This window comes from Trichosurus vulpecula, chromosome 7 (assembly GCF_011100635.1).
Source record: "Trichosurus vulpecula isolate mTriVul1 chromosome 7, mTriVul1.pri, whole genome shotgun sequence".
Classification (NCBI taxonomy): Eukaryota; Metazoa; Chordata; class Mammalia; order Diprotodontia; family Phalangeridae; genus Trichosurus; species Trichosurus vulpecula.
This window is the reverse complement of record NC_050579.1, coordinates 46,535,104-46,561,009: the sequence shown is the minus strand read 5'-3', so window position 1 is coordinate 46,561,009 and position 25,906 is coordinate 46,535,104. Positions and strand designations below refer to the sequence as shown.

Sequence of the window (25,906 nt, the reverse complement as noted above, 5' to 3'; positions counted from 1 at the left end):
CATAATAGTATTGCATCACATTCTTCTATCATATCATTTGTTCAGCAATTCTTCAGTTGATGTGTACTTCGTTTCCAAATCTTTATAAATATAGAAGTTGCTGCTATAAAGATCTTCGTAAACATAGTTCCTTTTCCTCGTTCTTTCATCTCTTTGGGAAATAGGCCTTGTATTGGTATTGCCGGGTCACAGTCTTTCAAGTTGGAGTTTTCAAGTAGCTTTCTGCAACACCTGGACCAATTCACAGAGCCACTAACAGATAGCACATTAATGTGCTGTTTTTCTCACAGCTCTTCTAACATTTGTCATTTTTTCCATCTGTCAACTTTACAAAATTGATGGGCATGAGGGGGAGCCTCAGAGTTGCTTTGATTTGCATTTGTTAATTAGGGCATTTTTTAAAAATTAGCTATATATAACTCGGGTTTCTCCCTTTGAAAACTGCATGTTCATACAAATCATTTCCTGATCATAATGCAATAAAAATTATATTCAGTAAAGACTCTTAAAGAATGAAAATGTAATTGGAGATGACTAGCATAATTCCAAAGATATGGCGAGTCAAAATCCAAACTGTAGAAGCAATAGAAATTACATCAAAGAAATTACCGTAATGAGATAAGATGCAAAGTCTTCTAGGATATGGCTAGAACAGTTCTGAGGGGAAAATACATATTTCTAAATGCTTTCATTAAAATGAGGGGAGGAGGAAGAGGGGAGAACAAACCAAGGAATTAGGCATATAATTAAGAAAAGTTGAATGACAAGCCAAAACCTCCAAGTAAAATAGAAATTTTCAAAATCTAAAAAAGATTAATAAAAGTGAAACCAAAAAGGTCATTAAATTGATCAATAAAACTAGGAGTTGTTTTGGGGGAGTAAGGCTAATAAAATAAACCTTTGATTTTTATTTAAAATAAAAAGACCAAATTAAAAAAAAATGAAAATTCAAATAAAATAATTGAAGAGAAAATAAAAGCAGTCATCAGAAACTTGTTTTCTGAATTACATGCTAAAAAAGTGATAAAACCAAGAACTACTGTTATATATAAGAGAAAAACCAGCATCTTTTTCAGTAAATTCAGGGATGATACAACGGTGCCTGTCCATTGCCACCCCTTCTATTTAACATAGTACTAGAAATGCTGGCTAAGGATTTTGAAAAGGAAATTGAAAGAATAACCATAGTTAACAGAGAAACAAAATCATTACTTTACAGATGATGTGATGGTGTACTTAAAAAACCATAAGGAGTCAATAAAAATTAATTTAAACAATAAGTTTAGTAAACTGGAAGGATATAAAACAGTGCCCACACAAATCATAAGCATTTCTACATATTACCAATGAAACTGCAGGAAGAGACAGAAAGAGAAATTTTCATATAAGATTACTACAGAATGTATAAAATACTTGCAAGTCTACCTTCCAAGATACATACAAGAACTACATAACTACAAATACAAACAAATGTTTGCTGAAATAAAGACAGATTCAAATAACTGAAAAATATTTATTGCTCATGAATAGGACAAGCCAATAGAATAAAAATAATATTTTAAATGTTGTCTATTATTCATCATCCATGAGCAGGACAAGCCAATAGAATAAAAATGACAATAAAATACAAATTAAAAAAATACTACTTAAGTTAATTTACTTGTTCAAAGCCAATCCAATTAATCTACCAAAGGATTACTTTATAGCACTAGAAAAAATACTAAGAAAATTTATATGGAGGAAAAAAGAAGTCTAGAATCTCAAGAAATAATGAAAAGAAATGAGAATGAAAGGGGATTAGAAGTGCCAGTTCTCTAACAATATACATACATAGCAGTGATTATTGAAACAATATAGTACTGGTTAGAAATTAGAGGATCAACTGGTAGAATATATTAGGTTCACAATGTACAGAAACAAACACATAAAGTTCTTTAGTATTTGGTTAATACAAAGATTCCAGCTACTGGAATAAAGACTCATTATTTGACCAAAACAACTGGGAAAGTTGGAAAGGAGTATGGTGGAAATGAGATTAAAACCTGACACTTCATACTTAGATAAGCTTCAAATGGATATATGACTTAGCTATGAAAGGTCAGATGATAAACAAATTACAGAAACATGGAAACAATTACCTGTCAGATCAATGGATAGAAGAAATGTTCCTGACCAAGCAAGGGATAAAGTAAATCACAGAAAATAAAATGGGCAATTTTGAGTGCACAAATTTAAAAGTTTTTGTACAAATTCAAAAATGCTAAGAGGGGAAACAGTTGAATAGGAAATAAATCTTTGCAGCAAATTTCTCTGATTAAAGTCTCATTTCCAAGATATATGAAGAAATGATTAAAACTCACAAGAATAAGAGCCATTCTTCAGTTGATAAATGGTTGAAGGATTTGACCAGGAAGTTCTCAAGAGAAGAAACCCAGACTATCTAATAGCCATATGAAAATATGCTCCAAATCACTAGAGAAATGCAAATTAAAGCAGTTTCAAGATTCTGCATCACTCCCATCATCGTTGCAAAGTTAAAAAGGAAAGTGATTAATGTTGGAGTTGTTGTGGGAAAACAGGCACAATGATATATCCGTAACCCACAAAAGGGTACCACCATATTCCATTCTGGAAAGCAATTTGGAATTATATACATTAACTTCATTAAACAGGGTATGCTCTTTGACTAAGATAATATCACTTCTAGGCCTATAGCATAAAGAAATCAAGGAAAGGAAAAAAAATGGTTCTTCATGCACCAAATATGTGTGTGTGTGTGTGTGTGTGTGTGTGTGTGTGTGTGTGTGTGTGTGTTTGTGTTTCTTTTTGTAGTGGTGAAAAAACTGAGAACTAAGGGCATGACCATCAATTGAATAGCTGCATAAGTTGTGATATACAAATGTGATGGAATGCTATTGTGCAACGAGAAATGAGGAAATAAATTATTTCAAAAAGACAACTTAAGACTTAAATGAACTGTTGCAGAGTGAAGTAAACAGAACAATTTATATTATAACATAAATATTATAAAAGTGAACAATTTTGAAGACTTTTAAAAACTGATGAACAAGATGAGTAGAACCAGGAGAATAATTTCTACAATAACAACAACGTTGTCAGGGGCAGGAGAGCTCAAATCCAAGCAGGTTCTAGTGAACCTGAAAGGTTAGGAGTACAGGGCTAGGGCCTGGATCTATGATTTCATGGAGATAGGGAACTCTCCAGGGGTGTGCTGCAGGCAGCTGGAGAGTCAATTATTAAATGTTCAGTATGAGCATTTGTACCTCAAAAATCAGCAAAAACTACAGATCAGGGTTTGCTTTATTTTTCTTGACTGACTTAAAGTGATGCACAAATATTAACAATGCAGAGTAATCTTAAAAAGGTATCATGCATAAATTTTTTTTTCTGGAAAGTTTGTTAAACATTTACCAATATACCCCTGGAACTTTCAGATGAGAAAACTCCTACCAATGCAGTTCAACTAAAGTGTCATGCTGGGAGCATGTGGATTAAATGACTTGCTCAATCACACTGCCAGTATGTCAGAGGTGGGATCTGGATCCAGATCTTCATAGTTTTGATGCTAGCTCTCTAGCCACTACACCCTACTGGATTTAAATGAATATAAGCCCTATTCACAACTACATCCACTGCCTAAGGACCAACCAAGCCATAAGGTATGGAGCGATTCCAATTACCAGCAGGTTAGCCATCAGTGATGGATTTTAATGACCCTGTATGACTTTCTTCTATTTCCACAATAGGAGAAGGAGTATAAGAATAGCACAGGACAATGGAAAGAATGCTGGCTTTGAAGTCAGAGGTCTGGCATTCAGATCCTTCTTCTGGCACTTACTGTGTAACCTTGAGCAAGTCACATAACCTCTTGGAGGGGCCTCTATTTTCTCATCTTTAAAAGGTGGGGTTGGACCAGCTGACCTCTAAGGACCCTTCTAGCTCTAAAGCTAAAAACCTATGAATCAGTTCTAGGCCATCTACAAACATGCATTCAGCATTCCCAGTATAGAATCTCTACTGAGTTGACCAGTGAGTTCTATGAGTCCCCTTGCTCTTGACACTCTCATTTTAAACAAAGCCAGACACACAAAGAGGGTATAGCTAAATGGAAAGATAGCTCAACAGGCTGTATGTACACAAAGGAAATGGAGTAGTTGGATCTGTGGGTCACCCAATGCCCAAAAAACCCAAACCCATCATTTCCTGGACTGTGTGGTTACTCCACTTAGCACTGTAGAGGAGGAGGAGAAGGAGAAACAGGCAAACCACTAGGAAGGCCAACATCCTTGTATTCAGGGATTTCTACGGAAAGGTGAGTGCAGAGGGGGACGATGACAGAAAATGACTAAATACAATGGTTCAGGATTAAGAAATGAAAGAGGCCAAAGGCTAATAAACTATTCCCAAGCTTCATAACTGTGTGTTGTGATTTCTCCCTTCAAGAAGAGAATCTGGTGAAATGACTGAACAAACTGAAATACAAGAATATAATAAAATATCATTCTACAGTAGGAAACGGCCTTGGAACAAGTTAGAGAAACACAGGAAAATGAACTGAGCAGGGCAAAGTAAGCAGAACAAGGAAAATCATACAAAGTAAAAGGAAGCTCAAGCATGAGGCAGTGTCACATAACAGAAAGGATGTTGAATGTGGAATCAGAGGACCTGGCCATCTGACAAAAAATCTGCCCATGTCCCCCTAGAGCTCCACCCCCAAAGGCTCACCTAGTGTGGTGGAGGGGCCTTGCTCACTTCCTCTAAAATTTGAGGTTACCCATGAAGTTCCCGGGCTGGCTGCTGTTTATTTCTTCAACTAGTTTGTGCAGTAGTTAGAGTGCTAGATCTGGTGTCAAGAAGAACTAAGTTCAAATCCAGCCTCAGACACTCAGACTTTGGACAAGTCACATAAATGCCACCTGCCTCAGTTTCCTCATCTGTAAAATGAGGATAATAATAGCACCTACCTCCCAGGGTTGTTGTGAGGATCAAATGAGAAAATATTTGTGAAGAGCTTAGTCCAGTGCCTGGCACATAACAAGCACTATATAAATGTTAGCTATTATTATTTATTATTATTATTATTATTGAAAATAAGCCACTTAGAAAGCTGTAAGAATTGTAATCAGTACAATGACTATTCATGAATCCAGAGACCTGATGATGAAACATGCTATCATGATAGAGAGATGATGAACACAGAATGCAGAATGAGACATCATTTTCTTGTATATAATTGTTGAGGAAATTTGTTTTGCTTGACTAAGCATCTCTGTTATAGTTTATTCTTCTTTTCCTTTTTTCCCCAATGGGGTGAGAAGGAGAGAAAAACGATTTCTGTTAATTTTTATTGATTAAATTAATTAATTATATTATTTTTATTAATTAGTAGTTTATTAAATTATAAATTTATTAATTAGGAGAGGTTGGGGGCGGAGAGGAATGCTGCAAATGTGGAATGTTGCATGCACTTTCAGATGAGGTCATTGCATCATTAATTTTGTTTAATTGTTTTACTTTGTTGCAAGGGGCCTCTCATGGAATAGTGGTAATCTGCACATCTTTGAAATGTAAAAACAAAACACATCAATAAAAAGAGAGAGACAAATACAATTTTACCAGAGAAAAATAGTATTGAAGTACTGTATCATTACCATCTGCTTTGCTGCTGCACCCTAAGGGCTATGGTACCGTACCCTTTTGACTTTCGGCTGAAACATCCTATACATGTTGTCTCCTCCATTAAAATGTGCACTCCTTGAGAGCAGGGACAGTAGTATCTTCAGGTCTTTGCACATAGTATAACACTTAACAAATGTATTTTTATTCAAAAAATGAAAAGTAAAAAAATTGATAACTTAAAGGAAAAGATGAATAATGAAAAATATAAAATACCCATATCAATGAAAGAGTAGAGTATGAAACTTAATATCGAAAGAGAAATGGAACAAGCCATAAATTAATTCCCAACTAAAAAATATGTAAATGTATCTTGACCTGTCACATTTTAAACAAAGTAGAGGAACATGGAAGAAATCACCTTTTGGATCTATGTATAGAGGAAGAGTTCATGACTAAATAAGCAATAGAGAGAATCATACAAGATAAAACAAACAATTTTGATTATATAAGATTTTAAATGTTTTTACATAAACAAATATAATGTCATAAAAATTAGAAAGGAATGAATAAGTGGGAAAATATCTTTGCAATAAGTTTCTCTGTCAAAGGTCTCACTTCCAAACTATATAAGAAACTGATATATTGTTACTGATACATTATATTATTAAGAAACTGTTACATTGTATTATTAAGAGACATTCCCCACTATAGATAAACAGTCAAAGGACATTAAAAAGCAGATTTCAAAAGAAGGAATCCAATCTATTGGCAAGCATATTAAAAATGTTCTAAATTGCTAATAGAGAAATTAACGCAAATTTGAGAGTGTACTTCACACTGATCAGACTAGCAAAGATGACAAATGTGAAAAATGCTAAGTATTAGAGGAGTTGTGGGAAAAGAGGTGCACTTGCACATTGTTGGAGGAACTGTTGAATTGGTCCAGGCATTCTGGAAATGAATTTGGAATTAGGCCTAGAAAATTACCTTTAAGCTGTCCATACACTTTGACCCAGCTATACCACTTACTAGGAGCATATAAGGTGTTCAAGGAGGGCTAGCACCTCTTCTGGGAGGGCTTATCAAGCCCTTTTCAGGGCTGTTTATCCACCTTTGGTGTTCAACTGGTCACTGAGTTCTCACCTGTGGCTCCAAGAAGCTGTAGCATGTTCAATGGCCACACCATGGTAAAACCATCTCAGCAGATTGACTAAAACCAGGTTGAGACAGGTCTCAAACCTGTTGGTGAGTTGGGGGATGTCTATCCCAAGTATGTGAAGACTTCCATGGGTTGAATGAGTGGATGAGAATGATTTGTTTCAATGGCCATGCAGATGGCTGAAGCAGATGCTTTGAGCTTGGTCAAGCATCAAAGATGCCAAGGAAGGTCATCCACTTCATCCTGAACCATTGCCAGTCCTGACTTTTGTCCTGCTGTAGACTTTGACGACTCTGGAAGAGAGAGTGAGGCTGATGACTTTGTGTAACTCTGCCTCACTGAAATCCAATTCACAAGCATGTCAAGACATCACCCCATGAGGTCATTGGTCCTTTTCAAAAATGGATAAACAATGCCACTTCTAAAGCTATACCACCAAAAAAAAAATCAAAGAGGAAAAGGATCCACATGTGCATAAATATTCATAGCAGCTTTTTTTTTTTTAGTGCCTGAAAATTGGAAACACAGGCACTGTCCACATATTAGGAAAGGACTAAGCAAATTGTGGTCTGTGAATGTAAATAGAATATTGTCAGTCCACTAAAAAAAAAAATAACAAAACGGACAATTTCAGAGGAAACTTGAAAAAATTTTTATGAATTGTCATGGACGGAAGTAAGCAGAACCAAAAGAAAAATTTATGTCATTTTAAACATTATAAAGAAAAACATCTTTAAAAAATTTTAGAACCCAGGAACACAATCATGATTCCAAAAGAGTGAAGATGGAACATGCCACACATCTCTAGCTAGGAAGATGGAATTTGAAATGCAGAAGGAGATAATGCATTTTTAAACACATCTGATATGAGAATTTGTTGTGTTTCCCTCTATAGGTGTGTATTGAAAGTTTTTTTTTCTTTAAAAAAATTTGGATATGGAATATGGACAGTGGGTGGTCAAAACAAGAATAGTGAGGACAGACTATTTTAAAAAATACTTGTTAAAAAATTTAATAAAAAAATACCTGTTCATATCCTTTGACCATGTATTACTTGGAGAATGCATTTATTTTATTAAAATTGATTCAGTTTTTTTTACATAACTTTGAAATGAGATCTTCATCTGAAAAACTGATGAAAAGATTTATTTTCCTAGTTAACTATTTTTTTTCTATCAGTTGTATTGGTTTGGTATTGCAAAAATTTTAATTTTGTCTAATGCAAATCATCCATGTTATCTTGTGTGATCCTCTACCCTTAGTTTGGTCATGGACTCTTCTATGCATAGATCTGAAAGGTAAATTATTTGTTCCTTTAATGTGTTTAAAATATAATCTTTATGTTGAAGTAATGTATCCTGTTGGAGTTTATGTTGGCATATGGTGCAAGATGTTGGTAGTGTGAGATATTAGTATATATCTAGTTTCTGGCAGACTGTTTTCCAGTATTGCCTGCAGTTTTTATTGAATATTGAGCCTTTACTTCAGTAGTTGGAGTCTTTGGAATTATTCTACACAAAACTTAATGTTCATTTTTATCTGTTTATTGTATACCCGATCTTTCACATAGATCATCTTTTCTATTTTTAAACCACTACCAAATCGTGATGATTAGCTGAGTATTGCAGGTTGAGATCCAGTATTGTTAAGCTCCTTTCCTTTCCACTTCTCTCCACCCCCCCCCCCAATTAATTCCTTTGAAACTCTTGATCTTTGTTTCTCCTAATAAGCTTCATTCTTTTTTTTTCTGTCTCTATGAAGTAATTGTTGGATAAATCTGATTGATGACATTGAAAAAGTAAATTAATTTGCATATTGTCATTTTTATTATATTATCTCAGTCTACCTATAACAATTAATATTTCACTATTTAGGACTATCTTTATTTCCATAAGTAATAGTTTGTATTGCATTAATTATAATGGCAATGAAGATAATACTGATTATGAACATCCTTGCTTAACCCCCGTTCTTACTGAATCTATTTTATCCCCATTACATTATCCCCTACAATGTAGGCTCTTGGTTTTAGATAAATGCTATTTATATCATATAAGATGCTATATAAACTATGTATTACATATTAATATAATGCCATATTACACTATATAGTAGAAAATACATTGCAATACTGATATTAAGGAAAGGTCACTTTATTCTACTGTTTACTTATTGTTTATTGAACATAAATGAATGCTCTATTTCATTAAAAGCTTTTTCTGCGGCTATGGCTGTAAAATGATTTAGGTTGCTCTTTTATTAATATGATCTATTATACGTAGTTTTCCTAATACTAAACCAGACCTGCATACCTAATACAGGTTCAACCTGGCCATACTATTTAATATCATCAATACGTTGATGTAGTCACTGCTATTTTACTTTTTTAAAATTTCCCCCCAATATTCATTAGAAATATCAATCCATACTTTTCTTTGGGTCTTTCCAGTCCTCAAGTTTAGATACGAAGACCATGTTGGTATCCCAGAAGAACTGGTTGAATCTTGTCTCCTTATCTTGATAAAATATTGGAATTGATTGTTCTCAAATTTTTACAAAATACAATTAACTTGTGAATCAATCACTTCCTCCTTGGGAGTTCACTTGTGGATTGTTTAACTTCTTTTTCGAGGTCAGATCATTATTTACTTAATTATTGTTGTGTTCATGTGCAGGCTTGCATCCTTGTCAATACCAATTAAAACTGGTAGTTGGATTGGCGTACGATTTAGTAAATAGTTTAATTCTAGAATCAGAACCACAGAAAAGCAAGTGCACCCTTGCTCCCCATTTCCTGTTTTCATCACTTGCCGCCCCCCTCTCTCCTTACTTGTATCATCTTCCTATGCTGTTTTTCGCTAATCATCTATGTAATAAGACTTCTATTAGGCCTAACGTAGTTGTGAGAATTGAACTGATTTGATACTTCTACAAGTCTGTATTCAGCTGTCTGATAAAATAGTAAGTTCATTAAAGGCTTAGGAACAAAACTACAAGAACCAGTATGAAAAATCGGGAAGGCGACAGGGCCAGGATATTGTGCAATAGTTTTTTTCCACGAGTGGAAAGGAGAGTTGAAATTTGCCCAGGGGAGCGGTTTCATAATCAGAAAGGAATACGGAGCTTGCGCGCTGGGGCGGCGAGGGGGGAGGGGAGGGGAGCGAGGGAGGAGCATAGGGATTAAGGGGAAAGTAAAAGTTGACGGGAAAAGTCCTGGAGCGAGCCTGGTTAGAGATGCAAGTCCCGAGCGTGTGGCCCTGGGTCGGGCGGCCCCTCCTCAGCAGAGCAGGACAATTTGTGGGGTTGGGGGGAGTGGCGATGCGGAAGGAAGCCTAGAAGCCGAGGACTTTAGGTGGCTGTCAGGCAGGCAGGCGGGCGGGCGGGCGGGCGGGCTGGCAGGCAAGCAAGCAAGCAAGCAACTAAGCAGGCACGGGCACCTAGGACTATTGCGAAAGCGCTCTGGGCGCGAGCGAGACAGCTCCTTTCTGAGAAAGGGTGGGTGGCTCTGAAAAGAGCCTTTGTTTCGGGGCTTAAGGGCACGAGCGACTCCTGGGGCAGACCGGCTTACTTCGAGCTGGTATACTTGGTGACGGCCTTGGTGCCCTCGGACACGGCGTGCTTGGCCAGCTCCCCGGGCAGCAGCAGGCGCACGGCCGTCTGGATCTCCCGGGAGGTGATGGTGGAGCGCTTGTTGTAGTGCGCCAGGCGGGAAGCCTCGCCGGCAATGCGCTCGAAGATGTCGTTGACGAAAGAGTTCATGATGCCCATGGCCTTGGAGGAGATGCCGGTGTCAGGGGTGGACCTGCTTCAGCACCTTGTAGACGTAGATGGAGTAGCTCTCCTTGCGGCTGCGCTTGCGCTTCTTGCCGTCTTTCTTCTGGGCCTTGGTCACGGCTTTCTTGGAGCCCTTCTTAGGGGCAGGAGCAGACTTGGCCGGCTCGGGCATTTCGAGAGCGCAAACAGGCGTGAAAAAGAAGAGAAGGAACGACTTCGGAGAAACGAACAACGAAGACTGCTGAGCCGGCCCCCGCTACTTATAGTGCTCATATGCAAATGAAGGCTCCGGCAACGCTAGGTTCCCATTGGTGGCTTCTCAGGGTGTCGTCATAGGCGGAGAGGACGGCCATGTAAATAACGGAATCCGAGGCGAGCTTCCCTACTGGCCGTCCGGACAAAGACAGTCCGTCGGCCAATCAGACGGCTCAGCTCCACACTCCCCGTGCAAGCTATAAAAGGCCCCGGTGCGAGTGGTCCGGGCACCAGTGTAGTTTCTCAGTTGGCGATTGACGCAGCTGTGTTGTAACTCGTATCCGTCATGTCTGGCCGCGGAAAGCAGGGAGGCAAGGCTCGCGCCAAGGCAAAGTCCCGCTCGTCCCGTGCTGGACTGCAGTTTCCCGTGGGTCGTGTGCACCGTCTGCTGCGCAAAGGCAACTACGCCGAGCGGGTCGGTGCCGGCGCCCCCGTGTACATGGCGGCAGTCCTGGAGTACCTGACGGCCGAAATCTTGGAGCTGGCGGGCAACGCAGCCAGGGACAACAAGAAGACGCGTATCATCCCCCGCCACCTCCAACTGGCCATCCGCAACGACGAGGAGCTCAACAAGCTGTTGGGCAAGGTGACCATCGCCCAGGGCGGCGTGCTGCCCAACATTCAGGCCGTTCTGTTGCCCAAGAAAACCGAGAGTCACCACAAAGCCAAGGGCAAGTAAGCGGACTCGGAGCTCCTGGGGCCGAAAGGCTCATTCCCGAAACCAACGGCTCTTTTCAGAGCCACCCACCCTGTCAGCAAAAAGGGCTGTTGCCGAATCCCGGTCCCGGTCCCGGTCCCTGTCCCTGTCCCGCTCCCTATGGGAATCCGAAGGCGGCGTGACTTGTTGCACACGTCTCCCCGCTCCTAGCACGAACCGAAACCAACCACCCACCAAACCGAGTAAGATGGAAAAGTCGCTGCTAAATTAGCGAGCTCGGGTCGAGACCTGCATCTCGCTCTAGCCTCACCCTAACCTCGCCTCCCGTGTCCCGAAGGCCGTGGATAGCGCCCAGTGCCACTTTACTCTGGTCAAAAGGTGGCAAAGTTTCCCTAGCACCAAAACACCCCTGGCGGAAACGTCGGTCAGCAGCTGACTCGTGTCCGCGGGGTGGGGACACAAAAGCCTTGGAAATCGCTAAGTGCCGCTAGCTTAAGCTTTCCCGCAGATAACTTGGGAGCCAGGCTCCTGGCCAATCCACCGCTTAGGCGGGCTTTTCATGCGCTGCCCGGAGCCCTACACACAATGGAAGCCTGCGGGGCGGGGGCGGAGGGGGGGATTGCGAGGGAGGGCTGGCTCCCGGAAGTAGTACCGCACAACTTTAACACGGTTCTTAAAGGAGGGAGAAGGTTGAAATAAAAAAAGCGCCTCGTTCCTGCCCTCATCCGAGTCCAGTCCAGTCCAGTGTTTTTGAGCGGGCGGCGGGGTGGGCGCTCTGAGAAGCTCCAAGAGCCGCTGCCCGGGAGAATCGCGGGAGGGCCTTGGCGCTGCGGGGGCAAAGTCAGTGGCCCGCAACACAAAATTCCAGGGAACCCGCGGAACGTTCGGGGGGGGGGGGGGGGGGGGGGGAGCGGTCGATTGGGCAGCGAAATCACGTCACAGCACCGAACGTTTTAGGGGTTCTTTCCCCGCAGAACAGAGAGGGAGGGGGCGAAGAAAGGGAGAGGGAGAGAAAGAGAAGGGGACGGCACAACTTTTTAAACAGGGTAATGAACAGAATCCAGAACTGGGAGATCGATGAGGGACCAAGTCCTACCCAACGAGCGATGGGTTTCCCTAGCGGGTGGGGTGGAGAGGGGTGAGGTGTGGTAAGGTGGGGGTCGGGGTGGGGGTGAGGGTAGAGGGACGCGAAGGAGAAGAGTGGGGGGGAGGGGCGTGAGAAGGGGGAGGGAGATTGGGGGGAAGGGGAAGGGAGGTGGGGAGAAGGGTGAGGGGCGGGGCGGCGGAGAGGTGGCAAACCGGAAAGCGCCTGGAACGTCCAATGGAAAGGCACTCTTGTTGGTTTGCGCCCCCAGCCAATGGAGGCCGAGCGCGGGACTTTCAAACTGGTTCAGCCCAATCAGGGTGCTTCTGCGTCTATAAAGGCTACCCGCCGGCGTCCAGTTCTCAGTCGTATTCCGGCACAGGAGAAGCTCGTTTCTTCCTCGCTCGTCCACAATGGCCCGTACCAAGCAGACCGCCCGTAAGTCCACCGGTGGCAAGGCTCCCCGTAAGCAGCTGGCCACCAAGGCTGCCCGCAAGAGTGCCCCAGCCACTGGCGGCGTGAAGAAGCCTCACCGCTACCGGCCTGGCACCGTGGCTCTTCGGGAGATCCGGCGCTACCAGAAGTCGACGGAGCTGCTGATCCGCAAGCTGCCGTTCCAGCGCCTGGTGCGGGAAATCGCTCAGGACTTCAAGACGGACCTGCGCTTCCAGAGCTCGGCCGTCATGGCCCTGCAGGAGGCTAGCGAGGCGTACTTGGTGGGGCTGTTCGAAGACACGAACCTGTGCGCCATTCACGCCAAGAGAGTAACCATCATGCCCAAGGACATTCAGCTGGCCCGCCGCATCCGCGGTGAGAGGGCGTAAGGCGCTGCTTTCCCCTCGTGGAAGGTCCACACCCCAAAGGCTCTTTTCAGAGCCACCCATGTTCTCACGAGAGTAGCTGTGATCACATCGATTTCTGCCCCTTTCCTTGCAATTTTCCCGTGCCCCTGTGTTTACAATGCCCTTACCCATATGTGTTTGCCACTAAGGTCACAGTCTGGGCCGATCTCATTGTCCTTTTACCTCCCCCGCAACTTACTCTTCTCCGTGTTTAAGAAGTATTGGTTTGGCTAGCAAAGTAACTTTTATTTAAAAAACTTACTTATATACATACTTGCACGCGCGCAAATCTGATGAGTTACTTGGAAGCAAATAAACGTTTGTTTCCCAGGAACCCACCCACCTTCCCCCATACCCATTGGGGAGTAACCAAAAAGTCCAAGAACACCCCCCCCTTCCCTTTTTGCCACTCGACCAGCTCGGGGGGCGGGGTGGAAGGAGAAGAAACGGGCTCGGACTTTCATTTGGCGGGGAAACGGATTTTTGGGGGGCAAACTTATTTATTTCAGTTTTTATTTACTATTGGTCTCAACCTTTACGAAACACAACTTCGGTGGCTAACTAATTTCTATAAGGGCTTGCGGTGGTAGGCTCAGCTCTTTTTCTGAGGTGAGTGGGTGGCTCTGAAAAGAGCCTTTGGGTGTGTCAAGTTTCGAGGGCTTCGAACTCTACTTCTTGGCTGCCGCCTTCTTGCTTTTGGCGGCTTTGGGCTTAGCCGTTTTGGGCTTGGTCACCTTCTTGGCCTTGGCTGCCTTAGGCTTAGCCGGGCTCTTGGCCACCTTCTTGGGCTTGGCCGCCTTGGCCTTCTTCGGGCTCTTGGCCGCTTTCTTGGCGGCCGCCGGCTTCTTGGCTTTCTTCGGGCTCTTCTTCACGCTCTTCTTGGCGCCCGCGGCCCCCGTCGCCTTCTTGGGCTTCTTGGAAGCGCCGGCGGCCTTCTTGGTCTTGGCCGAGGCCGGCTTCTTGGCCTTAGCCTTCGTGTCGGCCGTCGGGGCCTTCTTGTTCAGCTTGAAGGAGCCCGAGGCGCCAGTGCCCTTAGTCTGCACCAGGGTGCCCTTGCTCACCAGGCTCTTGAGCCCCAGCTTGATGCGGCTGTTGTTCTTGTCCACGTCGTAGCCCGCGGCCGCCAGCGCCTTCTTCAGGGCTGCCAGGGACACGCCATTTCGCTCCTTGGAGGCGCTCACGGCTTTCGTGATCAGCTCCGACACGGGCGGACCCGCGGCCTTGCGCCGCGCACCGCCGGCGGCCGAAGCCCTCTTGCCCTTCTTCTTGGCCGGGGTCTTCTCCGCAGGGGCTGGAGCGGCGGGAGCGGCGGGTGCCGTCTCGGACATGGCAGCGAAGGAACGGTACAGCAGCGACAGAGAGAAGTCACTAGAGGACGCCGCGGACTCGCGAATAAGCGAGCTCCGAGCTGACCCACTTATATATAGGTAAGGGCTGCCCTGTGATTGGTGCGCCGCCCCAGCCCTCCTCGCCCGTAAGGAACCAAAATGGCTCCGCTCTCTTCTCGGCCTCTGCTTGGGTAGGCGTGCAAAAAGCAGAAAATGGAGAATCGCGAAGGGCGGGGCCACCCGGGGGGAGGGGAGACGGAGAGGAGGGGTGCCAGGGAGAGAGAAGCCTGCAGAGGGAAACGCGACCCAGACAACCACCCCCAGGGATTCCAGCCCGACACGGACAAGACTCTGCCCACAAACTGAGGGCCTTTTTTTTGTTGCTTGCTTGCTTGCTTGTCGAAGGAGACGGTCGGTCCCTTCCTCTGAACTCAACCACACCAACCAAGCCAAGACAAGCTCCTTGTCAATTTATGGCAGCCAGGAAGGATTTGGAAACTCCTTTTCTGGACTCGCAGCGTCCGCGTTTCGGTGACTGTGGAAATTTTTTTAATTCATTAATAACTGAACGCAGCTGCCACGCCACGACCGATTTTCGTGAAAGTAGCCTAGGCTTCCTCCGGCCTCGGAGCAGAATGCTCTCTGGCGCTCCCGGGGCGGAGGGGTGCGGGGGGGGGGGGGGGGCGGGGCGGGGCGGCGCAGTTGTTACTAAGCTCGACTTACATAGAAACTGCTGAGTAGGAACAGTAAAGTCCCCATCAGCCCAAGGATTTCAGCACACGTCGGGGGAGGAGGACCTCTCGTTTACAGAGGCGGTGAAAAAAAGTGGCCCCTTAAGTATGAATTAGATGACCTGCGAATTTCCTCCCAACTTTAAGCTTTTAGGGTTGACTCTTGTCAGGCTTTGCGGAAGATGGGAGGAGACGAGCCTTCTTGGAGGGCATCGGTCTGGACAGCACTATGGCGGTGCAAGGGGAAGCAAGGCGGCGAGCGGTGGGGGGGGGGGGGGGGGGGCGGGGGGGCGCCTTCGTGGTCGCTCCCGCCAAAGCTGTAACTTCTAAAGTGGCCCAGCCACTCTTCCTCCTTCCTCCTTCCTCCTTCCCTTTTGGTAACCATTTCATGGGGAAGGGGGAGGGCGCCTAAGACTTGAGCAGGACCACAAAGTCTGGTCTCCCACACCCTTCCACCAAAAGGCGCCAGGGTTTGGGAGAGCAGTTAGGGGTACTCAGAGCTGCCCAGAGAAACGGAAGGAGACCTCCATTCTTCAGATGAGGGCATCCTTAAACAGAGGTGCCTGGAACAGTGAAGAGTGCTTTCAAGTCCTTCCCCTGTGACCCTCCCCTCCCCATGGAATTGGAGCCCCAGTTCCGAGGGAATTTCAAGGGTGCGTCACATGGGCGGGGATCTGGTTGCCAGGGTCACAACTTACGTGCACCATTTGCGGGGACTGTGAAAACGTGAGTCATTGACTCTCCATTTTCATCTGTTCATGTTGGTCGTCGGGCTCATAGAGTAAAGAGGGGCACCAGACACATTACCGCGGGGGGAGGGGGCGGCCAGGAAAGATTGGATTGCTCGGACTATTTAGCTTCTTGTTTCGAGTTGCCTAGTGCCAGTAACATTACTTGAAAGCACTTGGATAAATGAAAGCGGGAGGTGTGAAGCCTCCTATCAGCAACCGAAAAGTCGGGAAGAATATTAAATGTTCACCCTGACGTGCTTGTTTTAAGCAGTTCTGAAGAGCCCCATTGGTCTACAGCCCTGGATCTCCATTCACAAGCACCACACAGAGTAGGTTCCAGACAACCCTTTTATTTTCAAAGCTTCGTGACAGAGGAAATGGTAGAGCCCCCTTTTGTCCCCCAACCTAACTCATGGCTGAATGGAAAGAACCACAATAGATGTCCCTCAAGCTCCTATTCCTGGATACCAGCAACAGCTGCAACCTATGCCTGCTTCCTTCACTAAAACAAATACCTCTAGTCTGAGTGATTTTTTTAACAGAGGCCAAAAAACGCGCACCTTTGTTTTCATGCATTAAAAATTCGAAAGCTGGAAAAAAATAAGGGTGAGGACAGGAATGGATGAGCCCATTGTGTGCGTTTGTGTGAGGGAGAGAGAGAAAGAGAGAGACAGAGAGACCTGCTGGAAGTGATGAGGGCACAGCGTCTGGGAACCCCCTTGAATCTGGAATACAGTCTCTGGGAGCCCCCTTGAACTGTCCTTGAATCTTCCAACTAGATCTGGCCTTTCCCTAAGGCCATAAGCCTTACTTTATCGTTAGGCCCAAATCTCTACTTAGCCTTGCCCTTTATTGTCCAACTACTTCCCACCCTTGATACCATCAGTATCCATGCCTTCAGCCACTTCCCATCCTTAATTCCATTCTCTTGGTTCTTGGACTCTGACCTCATCTCACCCTCCTTAGACTCCTCCTCAAGACCCTCCCTAAACCCCTCCTCTAGTCACCCCAGACCACCCCTCAATTCCTCCTACAATCTTTGTGTATATAATCTCCATCTTGCCTCCATGAAGGTGCTCAGGTTCAATCTGGCTCAGCTTAGACTGAGTCTGGCCCGCTTGTGAAAACAGGCGTCACAAAGGGTGGGATTTCTTAAGACAACCCATTATGGTGAATCCCTAATAAACTTTGTCTTTTCCCTTGGCTGAGAAGGCTTGAGTCGAATTCTTTCGGCAGGACCCAGCCTGGAGGTATTTTGGGGGTCTCAAGCACCCCTGGAAGTGTCTGGTTCCCCTAACAATCATCATTTTTACTTAAACCTCTTCAGGAGAAGGGATTTCTTCTCTTTCCCAAGCCACCCCAGTCCCTCCCTCCTCCAGGCCTCCTATTTCCTCTAAGTAGTACTAGGTGCTGAGAGAAACTTGGGGACTCCAGGGAGGGTCAAAAATAGAGGTTGGGAACGTGGAAAGCAGGACTTGTCCTAGAGACCCTTCTTTCTCCATAAGAGCAACAGTTGTATCAGCCCGGTCTCCCAGACCTTCCACCACGACTCCAGCACCCTGAATCCTGCCTGCTGCGGCTTACTCTTCATCCTTCCCGTCACAACACTTTGTGGAGAAGTAACCTCACTCACTGTTGTATTCCTCAAAATAGATTTGAGAAATGATTGGGCAAACTGGCTGAATTATCTTCCAGGTTTTCTCACTTTCCACCTTGCTACACTCCAGCTCCTCCCCCTTCCCCCCAGATACAGCCGCTAGACTGCTGACCCCCCACAGGCAAAGGTTAGAAAGGCCAGACTGGAGGTCGAAAGAACTTCATCTCCTGGGGCCTTGTGTATTAAAGAGGGCTGGGACCCGTTGGAGGGCTTCTAAAGACTGGAGCCACAAACTGGCAACTGTTGCAATGACACTCTTCCAAGCTTCTCTTTGTAACAAGTGTGGCACCAAACTCCTTTTCACAGGTACCATCCAGAGGTTGCAGAGTGTCAGCAGCCAGGCAGGGACAGGAATAAGCAATGTCACATCCAACCTCACATTGGCTTTTCCAGGAACATACTGCAAACTTCTGTGACCTTATAGTAACCGGTGTTTCCTAAACCAGGGCAAGCTAAATCCTTTTAGAGCTTTGAATCTTGTGTCTTTATGAAACAATCATTCTGATGATTGATTATGTGTGTGTGTGTGTGTGTGTGTGTGTGTGTGTGTGCGCGCGCGCGCGCGCGTGTGTGTGTGCGTGTGTGTGCGTGTGCGCGTGCGCGCGCGCGCGTGCGCGATCGCACGTCAGACAGAAAGGGAAAGCGTATTGCCTACATGCAAAGACTTCAGGATCCATGGTGGAGTGGGAAAGGGGGACGGGCCTGCCCAGCCCCCTCGTTCCCCCAGGAAGATTCCCCCCCCACCACCCTTTCTCTCTGGGTAAAACCTTAGTAAGGTATGGGATCACCTAGTCCTGAATCCCCATTGCCCCACTAATGACTCCTTTGTCTCTCCCTGACCAGGTTACCAAGAGGGATCCCAGTGTACTGGTTCCAGGGCTGGCCTGGGAACCACCAGGTTCTGGGAAGCCCTCCCACTGCAGCCACTTACTTGCTATGTGACCTTGGTCAAGTCTCTTGACCTCTTTTTCTCCCCTCTAAAATGAAGAGCTTGCACTTCATGACCTCTCAGGTCTCCTCCAGCTCTAAATCTATCCTTGCCCCTTCTTGTCAGTGAACTGATGGCAAAAGATTCACTTTTCATCTCTACTCTTGAGAAGACACCAGCTCCATAGCCTGCAGAACTAGAGGAGAGAGACTGCCCCCACAACACAAGGCCTCTCTCCACACAGGCCCAGGACTTGGTGGCCTGGAAAGAGGCCTGTGAATTCCCACAGCCTTCTGGGGAACCTGCAGCTGAGGTGAAGAGGACCACCTGGAAGCTGGAGGAGGATCTGCAGCAGCAACAGCAGCAGCAGCAAGGCTGTGAGCCACATGGAGATGTTTGCCCTGGGAGTTCAGGCTGGTCACCTCTCTAGGGAGCCCAGTGCTTTCCCCCTTGCAGGGAAGACTGGCTGCACAAGCCCTGGCAAAGGCCACGGCCCACTGGAAAAGAAAGACTCATTGCCCTGACTGATGACAAATGGATCTGATTACACTTCCTTTGCCTTCTGAGAGATAAGAGTTGGGGGTTGGGGGACAGGGAGAGGGACTCAGTTTCAACAAAGTCTCTTCTATAGTCAGTGTTTGCTTAGACCATTCACAGGCAGCTAGGTGGTACAGTGGCTAGAGCTTCGGCCCAGCCCTGTGAGTTCACATCAAGCCTCAGATACTCCCTGGCTTTGTGACCCTGGGCATGTCACATAAAGGTCACTGTAAAATAAGGTCATTATAACACCCCCCTTAAGGTTTTTTGGTGAGGATTGTTTGTATAAAGTGCCCTGGCACTCGGTAGGTACTAAATAAATCCTTCTTCCCCCATTCCCCGTTTGTTTGCATGGTAATGGGGACTCTCTTTCCTTTCGTTTTTTTTTTCTAGTGGAAAAAAAAAACAACTAGGAACTGAAACAAATTCTGGTGTTCCCAGATGGATTCCTGGGGTAAAGTTGTAGGAAAGAGGAAGAAAAAACATTTCAGAGAGAAGCCCATTACATCTTTGGGTAGCAGTAATTAATATTTTATTGATTTGACACCAGTCTTTTCCCCTTGGACACTCCCCTCCCCTCCCCTCCCCTCCAACCTGCTGCTGAACCTTCCCTTAGAACAAATACGAAGATTAAGCAATACAAATGGATACTAAAAAGATAGACAACATATGCCACATTCTACATCTGTAGTTGCCTTGTCTCCACTGACTGGACTGGGGTAGGAATGAAGGCTTGTTATCCTTTCTTCAGACCAGAAAGATCATTAATACAATTCCTCAGCTTTTTGACCTTTTAGTCTTGTTCTGGGTTTGGCACTATTGCTTTTATTATGTACATAAACTGTCATCTTGTTTATTATACCCCTTCTGCAATAGTTCCTTCAAGTCCCCCAGGGCTGCTCACAATTTCCCATAGCCATCATTTCTTGCATTAAAAAATTATATTCCATTGCATTTATAGCTGCACACCCAATTTATTTCCCCTTTTATTTCCTGCCACAAAATGCAACTATGCATATTTTGGCCCATATGTTCTCCCAAGTTGGCCAATGCATCAGTCCACCAACATATGTAACTGTCCATCTCTCCTCTGACGGTGACTGTCTTCATCCTCTTTGAGACTTCTCATGTAACTCAAAGTGATAGAGTTGCCTAACCTCTCATGTCTCTTTTATTTGGGACCTAGAGCTATATTTCCTATTCTTTTTCTTCATTTCCACTGATTACTTATCTACTTCTGATCTTATAGATTTGTGCCAATTCCCTTTGTATCCTGGATATCAGACTCTTGTTCAGGATATATGGAGCAGATTTTTCCCCCCATTTAACCGTTTTCCTTCTTGTCCTAGCTGACTTGATTTTGTTTGGATGCTAGCCTTTTAATTTTTATGTAATTCAAATCTTCTATTTTGTCTTTTACAATCTTCTCTCTACCTTGTCTTGTCAAGGACTTCTCCACTCCCAGCCATGATGATGCAACGTACCTCCACATTTTCTCTTTTATTTTTTAAAAATGAAGTGACCTTTTATGTAGATGTCAAGAATCCATGGGGGCAGCTAGGTGATTCAGGTCCAAGATATTATCTACTACAGCACCTAGATTGTTTAGGAGGTTTCTCTAAATCTCCTAAAGCTTAGAATTGCCCGAAAGTTGAACGACTGCCTCAGAAAGTAATGAATGTCCCCTCCCCATACCGCTACCCAACATACCAGCGCTATGTCTTCAAGCAAAGGATAGAAATTATTCTTGTTTACATAATAACTGGACCTACTTCTTAAATTCTGTGATTCAGTAATTTGGGGTTGAGGCATCTAGAGACTAAATGACTTACATGCTGGCTATGATTTAAATGATACTATGATTTAAATTCCAAAGTTCTTTCTACTCTATAGCATATTGCCTCCCTAACCACTGTGAGAGTCACTTTGAAAGCTACAAAGAGGTGCACTCCAACAGCTTACTATCTAAATAAAAATATACTGTATGCACAAATCAAAATGAGCATACTAGCACACATTGATTGTTGTTGTTGAGTTGTTTCTGTCATGTCTGACTCTGTGACCTCTTGTGGGGTTTTCTTGGCAAAAATATTGGAGTGGTTTGCCATTTCCTGATCCAGCTCATTTTACAAATAAGGAAACTGAGGCAAACAGAGTTAAGTGACTTGCCCAGGGTCATACAGCTACTAAGTGCCTGAGTCCAGATTTGAATTCAGGAAGAGGAGTCTTCCTGATTTCAGCCTAGGGGTCTATCTGCTTTGCCACCCACCTGCCATGTTGCACACATTTATATAGGACTTCAAAGTTTTCAAAGAGCTTTACATGGGTTATCTACCATTACATCTTCACAGTAGCCCTGTGAAGTAACATATTGCAACACTTTTGATGTCCATTTTACAGATGAGGAAATAGAGATTTGGAGAAGTTAGGTGATTTGCCCACAGCCACACAGTAAGCGTTGGGAGATAAGATTGACAACTTTGCTGACTCTTAGTCTAGCACCCGTTCTACTATTTGTCAATATCAGATAGCAAATAAATGCTAAATTATTGGATTTATTAGTAACAACTTCTCAATTTAGGTGGGAGAACAACCATTATGGGATTTGATGATCATGGAAGGTGTGTCACAGGGCAAACTACTTTCTCTCTTTCTCTCTTCAGCTGCCTCTGCCCTAAAGCTAAAGCAATTCCTTGACAATGCAAACTCCTCAGAATAGTATTCGAGGCCTTCTACAATCTTGCTGCAATCTCCCTTTCTAGCCTTTCTCTCCACTACTCCTCTCCATACGTGCTTTTCCTCAAATCCTACTCTCTCTTCCTCTGAGATGAGCTTTTGTTCAAGTTGTTCATTATGCCTGGAAGCTTCCTTTCCTATAACGCTGTCATTGAGATTGTACCCATTCTTCAAGGCTCAAGGCACATGTCACCTTGTAAGATCATCATGTCCTAAATTTAGAGGCATGACCTGATTTGGAGTGGAATAGGACCTTAGAAGTCATCTGATCCAGTTCTTTCATTTAACAAATGAGGAAAATGATGTACAGAGGAAGTAATTTGACTTATCCACAGTCACACAGTGACTGTGTGAGTATTGGAAGTCTGGTCCCTTATGGATGCAGCTTTCTTTCCAGAGCACCACAATGTCTCCTCCATAGTTTCAAGGAAGTAGTATCCTACTCTTGAAATCCTATGACACTTTGTACTCTTCGATCCAGCGATACTGGCCTCCCAATTGTTCCATGAATAAGATATTCCATCTCTCGCCTCCAGCAATTTTCCTTGGCCCCCTTGCATGGAATGCTCTCCCTCCTTCACTCTAACTGGCTTCCTTTATCCCAATTAAAATCCTACCTTCTACAGGCAGCCTTCCCCAGTTCCTTCTAATTCCAATGCCTTCCCTCAGCTAATTATCTCCTAGTTACCCTGTGTGTATATATATTTGCATGTTATCTTCTCCATTAGACTGTAAGCTCCTTAATGGCAGGCCCTGGCTTTTGCCTTTTTGTATCCTCAGTACTTGGCACAGTGCCTGGAACATAATGGGCTCTTTTTTTTTTTTTTGGAGGGGGGAAGGCAGGGCAATTGGAGTTAAGAGACTTGCCCAAGGTCACACAACTGGTGTGTTAAGTGTCTGAGGCCGGATTTGAACTCAGGACCTCCTGACTCCAGGGCCGGTGCTCCAGTCACTGTGCCACCTAGCTGCCCCCATAATAGGCTCTTACTAAATATTCATTGATTGATTGATTGTACCACTCACCTGTGGAACACTGCAATTATCAATAAACACATTGACTGTTACCTCCTTCAATGTAAAGGCACTGAGGACAGGGACTGTCTTATGTGTCACTATATCTCCCTTAACAACTATCACATTGTTTTGAACATTGACCTTTAACATGCCCAGCCATATACCTTTATAGCCTCCACTACATAATATCACTTCATATTAAGAACTCAAAAAATGTTTATTGAATAAATAAACTAGCATTTGTAATAGGCCTTAACGGAAAAATAGGATTTGGATTCAGTAAAACTGGTGTCAAGGCATTTCAGGCTAGAGCGATGTAATCTTGAAGTCCAGTACTATTTCATTTTGTCTTCACATCCTCACTGTTTAGTACAGTGTCTAGCTCATTGTTAGTAATTCATAAATGTTTGGTGATTGAAACAAAACAAAACAAAACCATGGAGGCCGGAAAGTATAACTAATATTCCAGAGTTAATGAGGAAACCAATTGGGCAGAAGGGCTATGGAACAGGAGACAAAACTAGACTAGTTAGTTCCACCACATGGAGGCTGACCTTGAAAATATGTAGTTAGACTTCATTCTGTAGGTGATGGAGTGTTGTAAATTATTTTGTTTTTAAACCGGGGTACAAGCTGTTTTGTTTTTAAACCATTTGATCTGAGATGATCAAAAAGGTCAAAGAATTTAAGGTCAAAAAATTTAAGAAATTTTAGAGGTCTAATTCAACGTCACCTTTCCCCTCTCTGTCATGACCTAAACACACACACACACACACACACACACACACACACACACACACACACACACCAGTACACTCCATACAGACTTGAGTGGTAGCAATGATCCACTTTTCTTCTCAATCAGATATTCTATCTCCTATGTAGAATGTTATATTCCCTTTTGACCGAGGTAATTATTCTTTGCAGAACCTATCACCTTATGACACTCCTACCTGATTTTCAAATATACATCCTAAAGGTCAATCCTTGCTATCTCCTGAATAGTCCAATATACATTTTCTGCTCTTCCATTGAATCAATGTGTCCAAGCTGCTGATTTTTGTATCTCCTTATCCAGTCCCAACACCTCTCCATGTCCTGTCTCACATAATCCAGGATTATCTCCCACTGCCTATTCCATGTGTCTAACCAGACATCCCTTAGATATCTTCACTTAAACATGTCTAAATCTGAACACATCATCTTCCTCTCCCAAAGTACTCTTCTCTTCCTAACTTCTCTGTAGGCCTCACCATCACCTCAGTACCATCTCCTCAGTCACCTAGACTTACAAGGCCCTTGTCACCCTTGTCGCCTCACTCTCTCTTACCCCTATATCCAGTATTTCCCCATATGCCTCCTTCTCTTCTCTGACATGGATGGCCACCGTGTCATCTTCCACCCAGCTGTCAAAGTGATCTTCCTAAATCAAAGTTCTGACCTTGGCCCCTCCCTATTGCAATGGGAAGAGAGGAAGCATTTATATAATGGCAGGAACTATGCCAAGCATTTTTTATAAATATCTCACTTGATCCTCACAACAACCCTTGGAAGGTAGGAGCTGTTATTATACTCATGTTATTATACACAGACAGAGGTGAAGTGACTTGTCCAGAATCACCCACCTAGCAAGTGTCTGAGACTATATTTGAATTCAGGTCCTCTTGACTCCAGCCCCTAGACCCTTACTATGCCATACCTCCAAAATCAAATATAACATCTTCTAGCTTTTAAAGCCTTTCATAACCAGGTGTCTTTTTATACTTCACTCTTTTCCATGTATACAAGCCTCCTTGCTGCTCCTCCTCTCACATTAAACTCCATCTCTGTACTCTATGCCTTTTCACTGGCTGTGATCCCATGGCTGGAATTCACTCCCTTTGCCTACTGGCTTTCCTGGCTTCCTTCAAATTAAAAATCCTATCTTTAAAAAAATTTAAAATATTTTATTTTCCCCCAATTATGTGCTAAAACAATATTTAACATTTGTTCTTTTTTTTAGGTTTTGTGTTTCAAATTCTATCCTTCCGTCTTTTTCTACCTCCCCCCTCCCCAATCTGATTACAGGTTATACATGTGCAACTATGTAAAACATTTTCGTATTAGTCATTTTGTACAGGAAGACTCAAGCAAAAAAAAAAAAAGAATGAAAGTGAAAAAATAGTATGCTTCAGTCTGTATTCAGACAGTATCAGTTCTTTCTCTGGAGGCAAACAGCATGCTCCATCGTTGGTCCTTTAGAATTATCTTGGATCATTGTATTGCTGAGAGTAGCCAAGTCATTCACAATTTTTCATCACACAATATTGCTGTTACCATGTACAGCATTATCCTGGCTCACTTCACTTTGCATCAGTTCATGTTAAATCCTTCCAGGTTTTTCTGAAATCTACTGGCTTGTCATTTCTTATAGCACAATAGTATTCCATCACAATCATATACCACAACTTGTTCAGCCATTCCCCAGTTGATGGGCATTCTTAATTCTTAGCCACCCCCAAAAGAGCTGCTATATATATAAAATCCCATCTTTTTCAATAAGCCTTTCTTAATTATCCCTAATGCTAGTACTTTCGCATTGTTGATTACCTTCACTTTATTTTATTTGAACATAATTTTTTGCATGTTGCCTTTCCCTTTAGACTTCGAGGTCTTTGAGAAGAGGGACTATTTTTTGCTTTTCCTAGTATCCCCAGTGCTTAGCATGATACCTAGCACGTAGTGGGTGCTTAATAAATCTTTGTTGACTAAACTTCCAGGAATTCATTCAAACACCTCCCTCAACCTTTACCCTTAGCACAGCACTTGACACTTAGTAAATGTCCTTAGTAA

At 43.9% G+C, this 25,906-nt stretch overlaps 3 protein-coding genes and 1 pseudogene across 3 annotated transcripts in view; 2 read left to right on the top strand and 2 right to left on the bottom strand.

The window, feature by feature from the left end:
* The window catches only part of LOC118856632 (histone H3-like), a 42,815-nt gene extending 29,421 nt beyond the window's left edge, over positions 1–13,394 (top strand). The window contains exon 3 of the mRNA XM_036767041.1: positions 12,973–13,394. Within this exon, the coding sequence (XP_036622936.1) occupies positions 12,973–13,394 (422 nt within the window). The remainder of the gene's footprint in view (positions 1–12,972) is intronic.
* Positions 8,938–12,210, top strand: LOC118856637 (histone H2A type 2-A). Its single transcript, XM_036767044.1, has one exon. The coding sequence runs from the start codon at positions 11,115–11,117 to the stop codon at positions 11,505–11,507; it is 393 nt and encodes a 130-aa protein (XP_036622939.1). The 5' UTR covers positions 8,938–11,114; the 3' UTR covers positions 11,508–12,210.
* On the bottom strand, positions 10,355–10,926 carry LOC118856636 (annotated as a pseudogene).
* A 519-nt stretch (positions 13,395–13,913) lies between the features above and the next one.
* On the bottom strand, positions 13,914–14,740 carry LOC118857296 (histone H1.4-like). The gene has a single exon (XM_036767979.1). It carries the CDS (start codon positions 14,738–14,740, stop codon positions 14,081–14,083), a length of 660 nt encoding a protein of 219 aa, XP_036623874.1. The 3' UTR covers positions 13,914–14,080.
* Positions 14,741–25,906: the final 11,166 nt, after the last annotated feature.

Excerpts from the sequence above, each read along its gene's own strand:
- LOC118856637 (XM_036767044.1), top strand. The coding sequence starts at position 11,115 with ATGTCTGGCCGCGGAAAGCAGGGAGGCAAGGCTCGCGCCAAGGCAAAG.
- LOC118857296 (XM_036767979.1), bottom strand. The coding sequence starts at position 14,740 with ATGTCCGAGACGGCACCCGCCGCTCCCGCCGCTCCAGCCCCTGCGGAG.